Source organism: Papilio machaon, chromosome 5, assembly GCF_912999745.1.
Source record: "Papilio machaon chromosome 5, ilPapMach1.1, whole genome shotgun sequence".
NCBI lineage: Eukaryota > Metazoa > Arthropoda > Insecta > Lepidoptera > Papilionidae > Papilio > Papilio machaon.
In genome coordinates, this window is record NC_059990.1 from 5,867,265 (window position 1) to 5,885,480 (window position 18,216).

At 32.5% G+C, this 18,216-nt stretch overlaps 1 protein-coding gene across 4 annotated transcripts; it reads right to left on the reverse strand.

Annotated features, from left to right (window-relative positions):
- Nucleotides 1-3,258: 3,258 nt before the first annotated feature.
- LOC106708523 (dynamin-1-like protein) lies at nt 3,259-17,878 on the reverse strand. 4 transcript variants are annotated; one of them, XM_045678119.1, is made up of 15 exons: nt 17,639-17,878; nt 17,207-17,351; nt 15,287-15,495; nt 14,506-14,716; nt 12,695-12,804; nt 11,678-11,815; nt 10,995-11,235; nt 10,262-10,407; nt 9,811-9,954; nt 9,187-9,348; nt 7,791-7,871; nt 7,412-7,535; nt 6,362-6,457; nt 4,463-4,674; nt 3,259-3,516 (listed from the first exon to the last, which is right to left on the reverse strand). In XM_045678119.1, the coding sequence occupies exons 1-15, from the start codon at nt 17,738-17,740 to the stop codon at nt 3,460-3,462; spliced, it is 2,178 nt and encodes a 725-aa protein (XP_045534075.1). In that variant the 5' UTR covers nt 17,741-17,878; the 3' UTR covers nt 3,259-3,459. The 4 variants fall into 4 exon arrangements, with proteins under 4 accessions (XP_045534075.1, XP_045534074.1, XP_045534076.1 ...); XM_045678118.1 differs by having other exon boundaries at nt 9,169-9,348; XM_045678120.1 differs by lacking the exon at nt 7,791-7,871 and having other exon boundaries at nt 9,169-9,348.
- Between the last annotated feature and the right edge of the window lie 338 nt (nt 17,879-18,216).

Below are 18,216 nucleotides of genomic sequence, written 5' to 3' on the forward strand. Positions count from 1 at the left end.
TACTGACAATGTGCCTACAAGATTAATCGACATAATATTTGTTATTGTAAGTTGTAGGCTGTTACGAAAAAATCAGAATAGAAGTACTGTTGTACCATGACACATGGTAGAAATTGAATTCTATGTTTTCATTTTCAACATGATGTGAAAAAAAAATTATAATAAACATTCTGCTGTCCAATTCTAAAGATGCTAGTGTTTTAAAATTGTTGTATAAGGGGTTTTGCTCTTTTTTATGGCAGCAGCTCTTATGTTTTATGGCATTATTTAGCAGAAAGTCTAGAAAGACTTAACACATAAATGGTATAGAGCTTCCGAAATGTACATCTAAATCTTTAACTCAATATAATGGAAAGTACTTATATTTTTCACAGATCGAGTGCATTTGAAAGTACCTACATTAAAGACAAAATATCATATGTAAAAACCTTAAGTTTTTTGCAGTGGGCGGAGCGGCTTTTGCCGCGGCTGTAGGCGTAACTCACAACTTTTACGTCACAAGGCTATTTCGCATGACTAAGTTTCGATTCGAACGTATTATGTCAAAGGAATTCTGAAGCTTATTATTGTTTTGTGGTTTTAAAGATTCCTTCTGGTTATATTATTTGCAGTTTTGAATCATCCATCTTGTGTCACGAAACCTAATTTTTGATATTCAAACACGTACACACAGAGCGTGCCTCTATCTTATCAAATCGATTGCTTAATTTGCTGAAGATAAAAATAGTTTTTTGTCGTCTTGTCATCAAAATTTAATTACTCTTATTGAAAACATACTTAGAAAGATGACTTGACTTTGAAGGATGAACGACTCAGCCTCCGCTAAATAAAAAAAATCAAACCTAATTAGTAGCCTTTGTTTTCTTCCAGGTTATGTATTACATCGATGCCAAATTATAGCGAATTCCGTTTTGGAGGGACGCTCTAACAAATGTCCTTCAAACACCCAAATTTTCGCATTTATAATGTTAGTAAGATGAAGGATTAAAACCCCAACCACACCGTCTTTTAGAGGGAGGATGTAGTATTTTATACACTCGTGGATTAACCTTTCTTGTCCATATCAGTGCTTTAATCGGACGAATATAAAGGACCTGCTGATCCGTTGCCAGCCCTTAGTTATAGCGTTGGTCCCTATTCTGGGGGTTTCCCCTGCTTACGAAACCTCATAATTTGATCATATTAAAATGGGGATCCCTGAGACACTATCTTGGGATGGACTTGATGAATCAGAAAAAGATTTTTTATGTATTAGACATAGAATGAATTTTTTAGACAATTTAGTCACTGTGACAGTAAGATGTCCTCCTCTTACTTCTAAATTGTAAAAAACTTCTCTCAACTTGGTTTCGTCAACGCGGCACTATTATCTCCAGTGCAGCAATGTTTCCAAGATGATTATAACCTCAACAAGAATTTAAAAATAGTCAATTAAAATGCTTATAAAAATCTACAACATGAAAGAAATTGCAGGTTGTTTTTGAACTATATTCTTCAAAATATATATTACCAAAGTTTCCATATTGTCACCAAGTTGAATATCTTCACAGTATTTTTTTAGGATTGAAAATAACGCATACCAAAAGGATGATAGTTTTTTATATATTTACTAGGAATGGGGAATAAAAGGGGGGATATTTAATGAAATAAGGGGGGATGTAATAAAAATCACAAACATCGTGACAAATATTTCTATTTAGATAACAGACTTTTTAAATACATTCATGTTTTTTCCAACATTCACTTGGTTCTGCACAGCGCTGGATAACAACAAACACATTGAGTAACACTGGAATACTTACACTACCTCTAACAACACTAAATTATATGAAAACTTTACAACTCTCACATTAACATGTTCAATACCACTACGGTTATCAACGCAAAAGTACAGCATTGAATGGGTTAAGATATTTTTTTTTTCAATCTACCTTTTAAATTTCAAACTTTAGTATATTTCTACGATTTTACTAATCATTTTCAGATAATATAATTTATTAAACAGCCATAATTTGGGACATTAACACAAAGCATGCATACAAATATTTAAGGAACTATACACATATAATTCAATTTATTGCGACAAGACACATATTATATCTAAAAATTGCTATTTAATAATTCATAACTAAACTACATAGCCCTGTGTTGACAAGAGAAATGACAAACAAATACACATTTATCTAACTTTTTCATATATTTTTAGATAAATACAAATAATATCACTGATTTAAATATACAATGACTCATCAGCAAAAAAAATACTAACTTAAGTTAAACGAATGGTAACTGTAAGCAACAGCAACGAAGAAAAAAAAAGTTCACACTTTGAAAGCTGACAAAAATTGCAGCATTTGATATTCCTACATCGAAAAGTGCATTTATAGATACAATTTTATTAAAAATATTAATTTAATTATTTTGATGAAAAACTCAACACCAGATAATACTCGTAACGACAAGAACATCTTGGTATGATTCTATAAAAAAAAAACAAAACAACATTATAAGAAACTAGCAGACATTCGTGTATTACATAATATCATGAATTAATAATAGCTTAAGAAACTTATATCAAAATTTGCACAAAACTTTTGGCAATTATCATTGAATAAACTCAAACAAACATTCGATTTTTGCAATATTTATTAACGAGTGTTTAATAATCATAGAACATTAAGTTAAATAATTTTCAACTAAATTGCTGTATATATTATGTTAGGAATAGATTTAACTCGTGCTTTAACAATGAGTTCCCTAAAGATACAAATTGCCGCCTATGATTTTTTCCGACTGAATTACAAATTCATTGATAAAAATTGGTCTAGATTCGAGCCCTACTTATATTTCACAGAATATTGATTGCTTCCATCTAATAATTAGTTAGTCGCATAAACTTTATTTGCTTTTCGCACATGTAAAATTTTTTGAAATATCATTAAATAAATATAAATAAAAAAACAGCTAGTTCTACTTAAAAAAGAAACTCACGACTTTTTATTTAAAATTAATTTCTATAGTATACTGGGAATTTATATCGAAAAATGGCGTTTGCTTCGATATTCTGCTATTACAAAGATGTGATATAAAAGTACCATGTACGGAACTTTGTCATGGAATAACTTTGCAGAGAGCAGAAGCGAAGCATTGAAGAAAAACCAAAAATACATCTCATATATTTCAACACTACAACAACACACTAATGGAGTAAAAAATAATTAATAAAAACTACAAAATCCTCAAATTTGTCTTCAATACATAATTTCTTTTAAACTAGTGTTGTTCTGATTATTTTCAAATAATTTTTATAACGCACGAGTGTTCATAATTATATGTAAAATAACACTTGTCTGTTATACAATCCTATAGGATAAAGTATAAGTAGAAATGCCTAGCGCCGTGGTTCTCAAACTGCGCTCAAATGAACCAATACAAGGACTAGTCCTCTTCATCTGAATATCACCACATGTGAGTCTCTCGTATCTCGCTTATAATCTGACCTGCGCGCTGGAGAGCCTGCAACACGTACATTATATACATTTATTAATCAAGTACCATCAACAATTTTATAAAATAGTAGCTGTCACCCGCGACTCCGTCCGCGCGCAGTTAAAAAATGGGGGGGGGGGGTTTATGAAAAATAGATGTTGACCGATTCTCAGACCTACTGAATATGCTCACAAAATTTCATGAGAATCGGTCAAGCCGTTTCGGAGGAGTACGGGAACGAAAACTGTGACACGAGAATTTTATATATTAGATAAAATTTATATGGAGTAGTTAAGGCCCTTCGTACACAAGGCTACATAAATCTAACCGTTGAATCGTCGACGCGAATCGTGTATTCGGTCAGTACAAGAATACACGTCAACTATATATCTCAACGTTGCCATCTTGAGAGCCGCAGCAACTTTTCTCACGACCATCTTGACAAACAGGTTGCAAGCGATTGCCTTTTGTAATGACAGATAATAATGTCGGCGACGCGAGCTGCGTACGGACCTATACGACATTGTAGTGCATAAGTCGGTTAACGACAATTTACGTTGCATTATGTACGAAGGGTCTAAATCAGGGATTCCCAAAGAGGTCAATATCGACCTTAAAGCATTCCTAATTCTCACTCTGTCTTCTTCTATTGACCTAACTCAGAATTAAAAATAATAATAATAATAATTGATCTTAAAAGTAGGTAATTTGGCCATGGGGGGGTCCGAGGTAACAGTTCATTTTGAAAAAGGGGTCACTTGTCCAAAATAGTTTGGGGATCCTTGGTCTAAATTATAATCCAGTAAGATATTTAACAATATTAATTACTCAAAACATAGGAGAAAAAAAGACTGAGCCAGAGATGTATTCTATTAGACATACATTCATGATATAATTAGACACAGCTTCCCTAATCGACCGTTAATCAAGGATAGTCGCACTAGTGGAAAAAGGGATTTAAAATAATTCTTACCTTCAGCATATCTGCCGCTTCCTTCCTCCTCTGCGCGATGTGTTCAGACTCATTCAGCAGACTCTCGGCCTGATCCGACTTGTAGAGGTGCGTCACCAGCTCCGACTGCAAGTTGTCTTGCACGTAGTTCACGAGGAAGTGCATCACAGCTTTCGGTACTGAGTCTTGTATCGATTTACGTACTATATAGAAGTACGATTTTATTAATTTCTCTGAGGAAAAAAAAAGTATTTTTATAACGCATTTTTATATAAAAAAAAAAAAGTATGTCATTCAATGTAATTTATTGATGTGTATCTATATAGGCATGATTCTGTGCAAATGATAGCTTTTGCTTTGACATTAGAACATTTTTTTCAGCATTGTAGCAGTTTAAGAATATATCGGTGTTAGACATTTGACATATTAAATTTTTTGGTTTATTACATTCCAGACCATTGGTTTCTTAACACAGATAAATACATAGTAAATAATTCGGGCTTGAGAACATATAAAAGAGATATTATTTAATATGATCGAAATTGATGCAAAAGCGTGCTATTTAATTTAAAAAGAATTCATGCATTCTAACATTAATAAAATAGTACTAAAAATAGTGCGTATGTAAAATTAGTATTAAAATTATTTTATCAGGCGTTAATTTATTGGCTGTTAGTTTGAAAGGATTTTTGAGGACGATGCAATGCGATGCTAAGTAATTTAACAATATTATATACATTCCAATAATTTTAGATATATAGTCGAACCGAGCTATAAGCGAGACTCCAAGGAATTGCGATATTTTTCTCGCTTATAGTGGTTTCTCTCTTACTCGAGTTTCTCGCTTATGGAGGTCGAGACCATGACTCTCGCTTATAGAGGGTTCTCGCTTAAAATGAAACACGCTTTAACCGTAGAATCGAACTTTAGACATTGTAATATTAGTGAGTCTGACGTATTATTTGGTTAATCAGTAATCGCATTTTATATTTCGACCATGCTTACACCTTTCTCACTTTTTTATTTTTATTACTCGACTTCTGAGGGTAGTAGGGAAAACATATTAAATATTCGATATCAGTAATCTCACGAAGTTCAAAATCCTCGGCTTGATGGATATAAAATTATTATAATAGTATTAAATGTTATATACAACATATATCATGCAAATGTTGGAAGCGAGAAGCATAAAAGTGCATCGCTCTTTACAAACTCACCCGACAACTACAAATGGGTAAAGCAAATAATTTGTTGCCATGAATTATTATATTAGTATCGAAACAGATGTACAGTCAGCTGTATAAGTATCTATAAATATACGTTTAAAAAATATGTATGCACGTATACGTCAATAACTTGTTTTTTCAAGGTCGGAAGCATACCAACGAATATGTGTATTACAATTTATGCAGCTGACTGTACTTATCAATATACAGTCAAATCTGAATAAGCGAGTGTACAAGAGACCGCGGTTTTTGTCTCGCTTATGGACGTTTCTCTATCCCTAGTTTCTCGCTTATGGAGGTTGTCCGACTGCACAGAACAACGACCTCGTTCGACTGTTTTATTCTTTATGAAAAAAAAAAATAGTTTAAATAGAATGAAATGAGAAATAATCATGAACCTGTTTAAACTATTTGGTTGTATCATAAATATAAATATGTAAACATTCCAAAATAAATCCATAGACAACAAATGAAATGAAATGGCATGTGGAAATATAATTTCTCATTTCCATCGAATTTGAATATACATAAACCTGTTATGACAATGGCTCAAGGTTAATAAAAATGATCTGTTCTAATAGGTTTATCATAGTTGTCAGGTGGTTGCGATAGAATATAAAGAGCAAGATGTAAGGTGGTCGGAACCAATCGGTGAGGCTAGCAATGAGGTAAGCAGGCCGCGACTGTATCTCACCGACTAGATCACCCATACTGTTCAATTGCATCATCACAATGCCCTCTAATGTCTTTTCATTAGTCTTTTGGCTTGGTGAGGTCTCGCTCCGTCCACCTACCATCATAAATTAAAAACAATACTTTAATGGTTGGGTTAATTATCGATATGTACCTACTATTCAGTGATAGGTGAATAAAAACTATATTACTTTAATAAAATAACATATATTTGTGTTTAAATTTTTTCTACGTACTTAACAAATTATATTTTAAAGGTAGAAATGAAAGCAAATTAATTTGTCAAAGATAAAAAAAATCTTTAACCATAATATTACTAGTTGTCGCCCGCGACTCCGTCCGCGCGCAATTAAAAAAAAAAAAGTAGCCTATGTGTTCTTCCAGACTATGATCTATATTTTTCATAGAGATCCGTTGAGCTGTTCTGGAGATACCTTCAAACAAACATCCATCTATCCATCCAAACATATGAATTTATAATATTAGTAAGATTATCAATAATATTTTATAAGGCAAGAGTTTTAAAAACGTATGCGGACGGACGGATACAAAAACGAAACTCAATGTAATAATGAATGAAACAAATAATATGAATAATGTAATTAATGGATCTTAGCATTTAGGTTATCTAAAAATAATAAAATAGTAAAAAAATAATAAATATTTATTTGTATATTAATATGAATAAGTTAAACATCTAAAATTAGCAGGGGGATGTTTAAAATGATAAAAAAGTCTACAACTTAAACTAAATTAAAATTAAACCTCTGAAAAAATGTATGTACACAATTATTCAGAAACGGGTTTCATTTTCAATTAACTTTGTCAAAATCTAACTTTTTCTTATTAATACAATTATACCTATAAAAAGATAAAATCTATCAGCGGTTTTCAAGAAACTGAACTCATATACCTAACTTAATCCTTTACCGTCACATTCAGACTACAATCTGTAATGAAGACTTAAGAAAACTACACTAAGGGTGTGTTAAATAGTCATCAAAGTTATCTGAGTGCTGAAGACATTTAAAATTACTTAATATGTACTTACCGATAACATCACAGTCATGCTGTTCCCTATCAGAGAGCTTCCTGGAGGTTTGACTTGGCACTTCGGGGAGCAAGTTCACAGGCTTTTGTGGAGTCAACACTTTGTTCTCGGGAGATCCATTGAACTAAAACAAAAACATATATCATAATTAATGTCATTAAAAAAAAAAAAAAAAAAAAAACAAAGAATTCAATAACAACATTTACAGATGAATAACCAATTACAAAATGACAAAAAATAAAAGATGCCACAAATTTTCAAGCAAATTTCAGTCAAGTTGATAAGTGATGATTTTGACACTGGTATTGTAAGCTACTGTCTAAAGCAGCTGTGTTATGTATTACTATTTGTTATAAAATGTCTATGTAGTAATTATTACCTGTGCCCCTGTGGGTGAATCACTGTTAGCGGTTTGCGGGGGTGATCTATTTTCGTGGCCGTCAGTGATGGCCGGCACATGCTGCAAGCGATATATATTTCATGATTTATATGTATACTAGCTGTCGTCTTTAAAAAACTTAATAAGTAGCCTAAATTCTACATCTGTGACAAATTTCGTTAAGTTCTCTTCAAACATCCATCCATCCATTCATTCATTCACTGATCCATCTGAACATTCGCATTTATAATATTAGTAAAGTTGTTAAACATCCAATCATTTGAACACAAGATAATTTAGCAAATCCTTTAAATCTTTTATTGGACTTGAAATTTCAAGAATAACTAATAAGAGATAACAAGTTAAGACAAATTGAACAAAGATTGACAGATATCAGTGTTAAAAAATTAAGTCACACTAAATCATGCTTTTAAGACAAATAAAACCGTTATAACATAGTTAATTAACTCTAAGTTTTTATAGTTTTTTTTAAAGGTTGAAAAGATAAAAAATTTCTAGACAAAATAATCGTGAAATTAAATCTCCAAAATTGACTTCCAGCATGCAACTAAAAGACAACACACATGCATTTCAATAGAATTAAAGAAAAATGTATGAAAGAGAGTCCTGATTTGGTTACTTTATACAATACATCCAGTTATTGTATGAATTTGTAATGTAGATATTTCACAAACACATTCTTCTTATTCTTGAAGTGACTCTTTTACTAGCGAAGGTTGGCGATCAGTTCTCAATATTTTATTTTTATACAGTAAATTGTATTCAAAGTAATCTATGAATGACTTGTGTACATTAAAAAAAGTTAAGTCAACTTTCGTATGTAAGAACGAAATGGTGTGAAGATTGTTGTGTGTGCGTGAAAACACTACAATGAATGTCAAAACATTATTAACGCGTAATAATCGTACCTTATTGTATGCATTCCATACATTTATCAAATATACCAAGATGGACCCTCTTTCACCCATTTGTTGTAGAAATAGCTACAAAATAATATGTAAATCAAACATTCAGTCAACTACAAAGCATACCGTTATTTATCCATAATATATGTGTAAGATATAGTATACATTTTTAAATGTATTGTATATGTGTAATGGTAGTAAATGATAAATGTGATCTGTTTCAATTGATGTTAGAGATGTTTAGGTTAAAGAAATGTATGCATATGAATGACTACAGCGGAAGTGTAATTTTTTTTTTTAATTTTGTATATCTCGAGTGTAAGCGACATATGGCTATAAATTTTCATCTTGAAATATATTTAGATAAATTCTTACATATATAATGGAACTTACCTTAATATTAGTGTATTAGTCCCGAAGCAATGAAAAATATAATAAAGCAAAATATATACTTTGAATATGGTTGGTACCGTAGAGGTGGGGCGCGGTGTCTTCTGTCGGTATACTGGACTGTGGTCTTCTATGATACCATCCGTGCTCTTCAGAAGACCGGAGACCAGCGCCGCTTCTCGATGGAAGTCGGGATGTTTAGTATTGATGTAGGCGAGCTCGATGGCTACTAAGTTTTCAACCTATGAAGAAAACAACATTAGTGATGACGTCAGAATCGAGTGGATAATTACAACCATCTTCAAGTGTGAAGTCTAGATATTTGTCTTGAATTATATCTCATAATAGATGACCTATACATACTTCTACAATAAACTCTCTCATACATCGCCTTTCCATCAAACTTTAAGATCTTTTAACAGTGGAAGACCTTAACGGCAACAACATCCATTGTATGAATTATGAAATACCACGACCACAAAGAAGACATCAAATGGAAGTCATTCTGAGAACAATCTTTTGAGTGTGAGTGCCGGAGGCCTCATTTGAATCCTCTTTTCTTTTCCATCCTTTTTCTTATAAGGAAGAATATTTTCCCTACCCATCCAGGGTAGGGAAAATATTCTCTATCTTTGCTTCCCCTTTTCCGTCAGTTAAAGGTAAAAAAATGAACAACGGTTTAATAAATGTTCATATTGACTGACCATAGAGTTGGTGGCGGGCAGTCGCGTGCGCAGCAGCTGAGTGACGACGTCAACAATGCGCTGGTGCAGACGCGGGAAGCGCAGCATCTCTTGCTGCACCTCTGTGCCGCAATGCTGCACGATACGCTGCATCTCTTCGTGTACCTACAATTAATGTTAATATTTTTCAAATTAAAACTAACGAAAAGGGTTACATCTCCTATATCTCTTCAAATAATATATAACTATTCTAACAATGGGCTGACGAGCAATCTATTGTTACAAAATATTAATCTATGTTTTATTAGACCCTTTAGTAAGGTTGTATACACTACTGCATTGTTTTTGATAATTTTTTTTTTCGAGACTTTATAATACTAATTATTCGCAACTTTAAAGGTAAAATAAAAATATTCCTACAAGCAGTCTAAAATCTGAGTCTTATTAAAAATCATTATAACATTTAGTTTACCAATTCGACACACCGAAGTGAAGGATCTTCCAGTCTTCTAATTTGTCTTTTGACAAGTAACTCAAAGGAGACTTCAGGAACAAATAAAGCAGGTCGAGGTCCGGTTGCGTTACGAATCGCAGTTAGAATGTCCATTCTTGTTAATCCTGTGAATTACAAATGCAATTACTAAGTTCATATTTAAAGAAATGTTTAATAAAATAGGTTAATGTTTAGTTTTTTCCATTGCATAAGGATGGTTCAATTTATGAACTGAACTAAGTCACTTGTTTTTTTTATATCAAAAGATGGCAAACGAGCAAACGGCCACCTGAATTCGCCGAAATAGCGAGGTGACCGTTGCCCATAGACATCCGCAAATGCAGATGCGTTGCCCACCTTTAATAACGAGAAGGGGACGCACAGAAAGAGGATATTTCCCCTTCCTATGCGTCCCCTCCTCCGCCGAATACACTTCCCCTTCCCATTCTTTCCTTATAAGAAAAGGGTGGGAAGGGAAAGAGGACTAAAATTAGACGTCCGGCAATACACTCATCAGACTGTACGCAGTATTGGTTCCACTTGACGCCTGTCTTCTGTGTGGTCGTGGTATTGCACCGGTCGACCCGGCACATTTATGCACCCAACAAATATTTTTATTGTGGGATCTACCACTGTAACACTGTGTCACTTGTTAGATATTAAAGTTTTCCCTAATTTACACATTTATTTATATTTTAATGAAAAAACTTACCAACTAATGGATGTATAGAGTCCAAAGTCCTTCCAAATGTCTCATGGAATATATAGCAGATCCTGGCACCACCGCACAATTCTGTTGTTTCAATATTCCTAGCTGTGCCTTCTATCGTAGAGCAATATGCACTTGCGAACTTTGTTATAATTTGTAACAGAGTCTGTGACTTGTCAGAGACATCCTCGCCGTATGAGTTCAGTAATGATTGGAATTGTGATATCATCACATTAACGCGGACCTGTTGATAGAACATTATTATGTTACATTTACAAAGTTTATCATTTATCTCTACACAAGTTCTTTGAAAATAATAGAGCATATTTGAAAAAGAAATCATATTTGTGAAAGAGTAAACGTAACAATTTTTTCTTTATCTAACCAGCTCACTCCTTAAGGTATTCTGATATAAATAATTCAACCTAAGGATATTTTGACATATTTTAAGAAATATTACATAATTTCGTATTTTATATCACATAGATTGTCATTTTTATAGGCTCTTTCTCAAATTATTTTGTATTCAGTTCAAAGAAACGGAAAATTATTCGAAAAAGTCGTAATTTACTCGTCAGGGAATTGAACTCACAACTTCTAGTATTACATTAAAAAAAAAAAACAACAGGAAATACTACCATTAAATATTGACTATGCAATCAATTTTTTAGAGCAATTAGACCCACCTTGAGCTCGGGCAGGCAGTCCCTTATATGGTGCATGAGCAGCCTGTTCAAGGTCTTTGCTAAATACGGGGTACCGTTCCGCGTTGCTATGGTGGGGTACTTCCGCTGTAGGTAGGTCGCTTCATCCTTTAACGCGTCCTATTTAAAAAAACACGTCTTGAATCCCAAACATTTAATTTTTTTCGTTGAAATTTGTCTAAAAATATTTAAATATATCATTTTTACATTTCCTTAAGTCTTTAAATATCAAGATGGACCGAAAACTTAAATGAATCATATTTTAATAATAAAAGTGAGAGGTTTAACAGATGCATATCCACAACAAAGGAATAGAAAATCATAGGTAGTTCTGACTATCGTATTTGATAAACCGTGTATTCAGAAATTATTATTTATGAGGACGTTTATACAAGACCCTGTACAGTTATACATCTACACTATTGAACAAGTAGGTTAAAGATTTCTGTAGTCTGGTGAAACTATAGTGCGGTTATAAAATTACAAGATTTGCTATTGCTACTGTGGCTGTGGTGAAAGTAATTAAAAAATAGCGCCAACAGTGGACAAGGTTGAGCGCACAGCGAAATAGAAACGGAATGTAGTTTTTACAATTGAAATGTTTTATTTTCATAGGTTTGAAAAAAAAAATTAAAAGTCTTTTAAAATAAATTAAAATAGCATATAAAATAACGACTGAGTTTTGTATCAAATAGCCATAAAATAAATAGCTTATGTCTAATCGAACCGAGTGGACTTTGAATATTAGATGTACATATATAATGTGCGAAATAAATTGAATATAATGACATATTGTAAATAAAATAAATTGTAACATATGCATAAGTTGAGAACGTTTTCGTACAAATACTAGCAAATCGTGTAATCATGTAAAATAGATTCCGACAATAGTCGAACCCCGGATTCGAACCCGAGTAATTTGCTATACGTACCATAGACAATAAGACTTTTACTACTTCAAATATTATAGGAATATGTGGATATCAAATTAGTACGTACCAAAATAGTCTTGTTATCGATGATGTCTTGCTGCGAGCGGTTGACAACACCGATGATGCCCAACTTGACAGGGATCACACGACCGCACAGAATATCAATGGCGTCAGTCCCTGTAAATATATTCTGAATCATTTATACATGACCCAAAAACAAATATGTTAATCTCTCTTGTATCGAGATGATTATGGTAACGCTTAACACAAAGTAAATTAACTTCTAACAACATTAATACAACAAAAACATTAGTGGAAGTTGTCAGTGATAGTTTAGGTATTTGTGTTTTGAATTATAAAAACAATTCTCACATATTAAGAAACAATGAAGCACGTGTCTTGCTGAGAATATATCGTTCGGATACAATTGACTAAATATATCTTATACAATAGGCATAATATGAACAAAACAGGGGTACCTCATTGTATTTTTAAAATAGAGTAAAGATTAGTGCATTTAATCCTTTAATAATTTCAACAGCATTAAACTAAGAAATAAAATTTAATAAATTATTTTGCTGATTGAAAATAAAACAATACTAATCGTCGTAGGTACAATTTATTACTTATTTAGGTTTAGTTATGTGGTAGAGTTTAGTAACAGTGGTAGATCCCGCAACAACATTTGTTGGGTGCACGAATAGGCCGGGTCGAGTGGCGTGAAGTGGAAGCAATTCCCCGTTTCCTCTGATAAGTGTGGTACCGAAGGCCTATTTTAGTCCTCTTTCCAAACCCACTCTTTTCTTATAAGGAAAGGTTGGGAAAGGGAAGTGGATTTGGCGGAAGAGGGGACGCAAAGGAAGGGGAAATATCCTCTTTCTGTGCGTCCCTTTCTCTGTTCATTAAAGGTAGGCAATCTGCATGTCTATGGGCAACGGTCGACTCGCTATTTCGGCGAATTTAGGTGGCCGTTTATTCGTTTGCCACCTTTTGATATAAAAAAATTATAGATAAGTAGAGATAGGAAAAAAATATGCAAAAAACATATTTCTTCTCATGTATTTTTGGTGTTCAAAGCAAAGATAATATAAACTTTGGTAAGTTTGATCAATTTTTACACGTCTGTGATGTATAAAAGTGAGTAAACATCATTGTCACAACAAAGACTCGCCTGAGAATGCGACAGCCAGACGTAACAATATCAATTGTAAATGACCACAAATGAAAAAATCACAGTCGTCATTCTGCTGCAATATCACAAGATTGTATTCACGGTAGAATAAATTTGTAATACATTTTCCTGTATTATTAACATTAATATTTTTAAAATGAATTTTGATTTTTACTTGCTTACTTGATATTAACCATATCCTCTATAAGACCACATTTACAATAAACTTACTTTATATGATGTACATAAATATACGAGTGTATAAATAATAATATGAGTATAGACAATACATTTAAAAAAACACATTCCACAATATCCTTTACCCTGAGAATGAAGATTATGGGCACAGCTACATCACCTTGAGAAATAAAAAAAATACCATACTAACCACGCGTACCTCGATGAAAAAAACCTCGGAAGGTAACCTGCTTGTCTGAGAACAAAAACGACGACGACTTTTGAGGTCAAGGCACCCAAGACCCACAAATTTACCCTAAGGGGGAGTCTAATGGGAAAAATACAAGCAAGTATTGGAATTCCCTTAGTGTAATCCTAATTACTAACCAAACTTTGTTTATAATTATCTTTAAAAAAATAATATAGTGTTAAAAACCTTATTATTATTTTAACTTATCCCTAGTAAAAAGTAGCTAGTAGAGTTGTAACCACTGAAAAAAAAAAAATTGATAAAATAGTGTTTTTTTTACCAGCATCCATGAGATCCAGCTTGGTAACAACAGCCAACGTCCTCCTGCCATCAGGATCTACCTCCTTTGCCATCTTTATAGCTTCACTGGTCGCCATATCGGTGTTAGCGGCTGTCACCGCAAGGATTATCGAATTTGGATTTGCTATGTGTTTAATTATTAGATTCCTTATTTGATTTTCAATATCCTCAGGTTGATCACCAATGGGAACCTAATGTAAATTTAAAATTTTATAAGAATTACAACAAAGAAAAATGAACATTGGAAATCAGTATTTAAAATTTACTGCAGTTAATACATATCTGGGTACATTTTACGCGATACTAGCTGTTACACGCGACTATGCCCGCGCGGCAATAAAAAAAAAACTTGTTAAGTACGCTATGTGCTCTTCCAGACTATGTTCTACATATGTGCCAAATTTCATCAAGATCTATTGAGCCGTTCCGAAGATACCCTCAAACAAACATCCATCTATCCATCTAAACATTCGCATTTATATCATTAGTAAGATTATGTATACTGTAGAGCTAAATGGCTTTTTACCATACTCATGCTTATGTATTTTTGTTGAATCAAGTTTATAATGCAGTGTCATTGTCACATAAAACAGTTTTCTTATCTAGACTGGATATTATGGACTTACGATATGAATAGTTTGAAGTAGATCATAGTAAATGGTTGTCTTTAAAATTCATATATCAACAAATAATAGATAAGTTGGCCATGCAGAAGTGTATGGGAGCTTCTTCATTTGCCTGTCTTGAAAAATAGTACTTACCTTTGTAATACCAGGAAGATCAACTAGTGTGAGATTGACAACTTTGGTAGAGTATATTTTGAGATTGATTGGCTCTGGACAGATGCCCTTGTTGCTGCCGGCCATGCGATCCGTCTCTCGCTCGATTTCCTGACGAATCTGATCGAAGTCGCTGTATATCTTGTCTTTTGTGTGCAGGAATTTGCCCCATTCTTCTAAATTCACTGTACCTAAAAAAAAAATTCCATCTTTATTTTATCTACATTAGACACTTGGGGAAAAAAACATCAAATTAGACTTAACTTATTGACTAATTCCTACGCGAAGCTATATTTTACGTAAACTATATTTGTTAAGACTCATACAGAGATACATTTGATACCATTACAGGGTTAATAAAAAGGCAATGAAGGGACATTAGCACATGTCCACAAATATAACTGGCCTGTTTTTAACCATTGCAAAAGATCATGCCAAGACTTACCAGGTACATATGTAATAAATTCTATATATTATTTGTTATTGTATCCCTCTTTCTATACAATGTAGATAATAAAATAAGACTATTTAAATAACTTTTTATACTGCAAAACATATTTAATGAGTGTAAGAGAATAATGTTTAATTCAGTTATTAATGATATCTTGGCTGGCATTCAAAACATAATGGAAGCAATAAATTTATAATTACAGTGTGTTTTGTCTTAATTTTTTGTGTTGTTATTCATATTTCATTACCAATGTAAGCAAAATCATGGGGTTAGAGAAATTTCCAGATGGTATGTTAAATTATAGCAAAAACCACATCTGTATATATAAAAGAAAGTCGTGTTAGTTACACTATTCATAACTCAAGAACGGCTGAATCAATTTGACTGAAAATTGGTGGGCAGGTAACTTAGAACCAGGAAACGGACATAGGATAATTTTTAACCCGTTTCCTTTTTTTTTTCCGCGCGGACGGAGTCGCGGGTAAAAGCTAGTGTACTATATACAAGTATGTAGTTTGTTTTTAAATTAGAACAGTACTCAGAAAAAAATTAAGCTTGTTAAATCATTTAGGAAATCATGCCCTAACAAAATTGCTCAGTGTTTAAAATGAACAAATTCAATAATCATCATAGTTTATGACATTTGTTAGATGTTACAAATAGAACATGCCTAATCAATATGCTGATAATACTTTTCTTATCTTCAAAAAAATTTTGTGCAAAAAAAAAACATGGAAATTTAATATGCTTAATTTGCTACTCTATAAGTTTAACCTAAAAAAATTATGCAAATAATTTTGTTGAGTTTAATAGCAAAGTAAAATAATTATTTAAACATTATGCTGATGCATTATATCGCTGTACATTCAAATTGTCCCAATTATATTAAAGTAAAATATTGATTATTAAAACTGCATTACCATTACAATCATATTTAGTGTTTAATAAAACATATGTGAAAATATGATGCACTAAATGTCATTACTTAATTTTCCATGCTAGCAGTCAATCTTGTTTAAAGGTTATTGTTCCAGTAAACACAAAAGCAGTGGTAATTACATAGCAGTTGCAAGAAACAGAGCAATTAAAATAGCGTTCAATTGATAATGATGACTTGTGAGAATCACACAAAAAGCATAAACATTGCTTTTATGTGCACTTAAAGATTGTCTAATTGTTTTAAAATAGATATGAAGAGATAGAAATTTTTTCTCTCATCCATTCTTTTACATTATGCTGCCTTAAAATGGATGGGATAAGATTATGCAAGAACTATTTAAATCACATAACAGGATAAAATAATATGAACTAAAATTTCTATTTATCCAAACTTAATACTGAAGTTTGATTAATTATGGAACACTTAAAATTTATGCCAAGTCATTGAATAACATAATTTTTGGTTTGCCTAAAGGTTAATTAAGCTGATAGTAAAACTATGATAAGTATACCTTCTTCAGCTGAACGATGCTCCTTGCTGTCTTTCGGGCTATACACTAATTGTAGGATTAGTGGTCGTCGGGTCACGATTCCCGGACCACGGGGTAGAAAGGAACGTCCCACCAAACTCTCTATAACAGAGCTTTTTCCGGAGCTCTAAAAACAACAGAGACGATCTAAGTCTACAGATTGATTCTTATTAATTTACATGCAGGTTAAAATTAAAAAAAAAATCATTACTTTTTTAGCAAAACTTTGCACTTAATCATATATCACTGAAAAGGACGGACAATGAACATTTGAAATGGGGACAAAGAACTTTAGTGACATCTTTACATAACCGTTTAATTTTTCAGAATACAGGTCGTTAACTTAGATATTTATATGTAGTTCTACAGTACGTAACTTCTAATTGTTTTCATGAAATAATAAAAAAATTATACCTGCGTTCCTAAAACTACTATTTGAGGCAACTGAATGGCATCAGCCCCGACAGTATTGAATACATCTTGTAATTTGTTTATAACTGGTATAAGAGCTTCCATATTTAGTTAAAAATATAATCAATACTGTTTACCAGTCACGAGAATAATCGTTAATTCTATAACTATTTAAAAATTTAATTCAATTAAAATTAACCATCAAAACACAAACCGACCGGTTCCAGTTCCAGTCGGCCATATTGATTTGCCCGCGAATGTGCGTAGTAGGGTTGCCATTTCGCACGAAAAAGTTCTCACACTACTTATAGTCTAATTCTAAGCTCAAGTTTATCATTTAGCAGTGTAAAATTACAGTAACAGCTGCTTTAACTTTTCCATCCTAAAAAGAAATATTTGCAGACGAGATAATAAAAATCTCAGAGCCTCACAACATTCTTAAACTAAAAATTCTGGAACCCTGCACGCTATATTTACAACAAAATGGAAAAAATGTGTATTTGTAAAGCGATATTTATTTACAAGGAGCATGTTGGTTCAGTGTGAAAAATAACTAATGGACAGTTATTTTTTGGACGGTA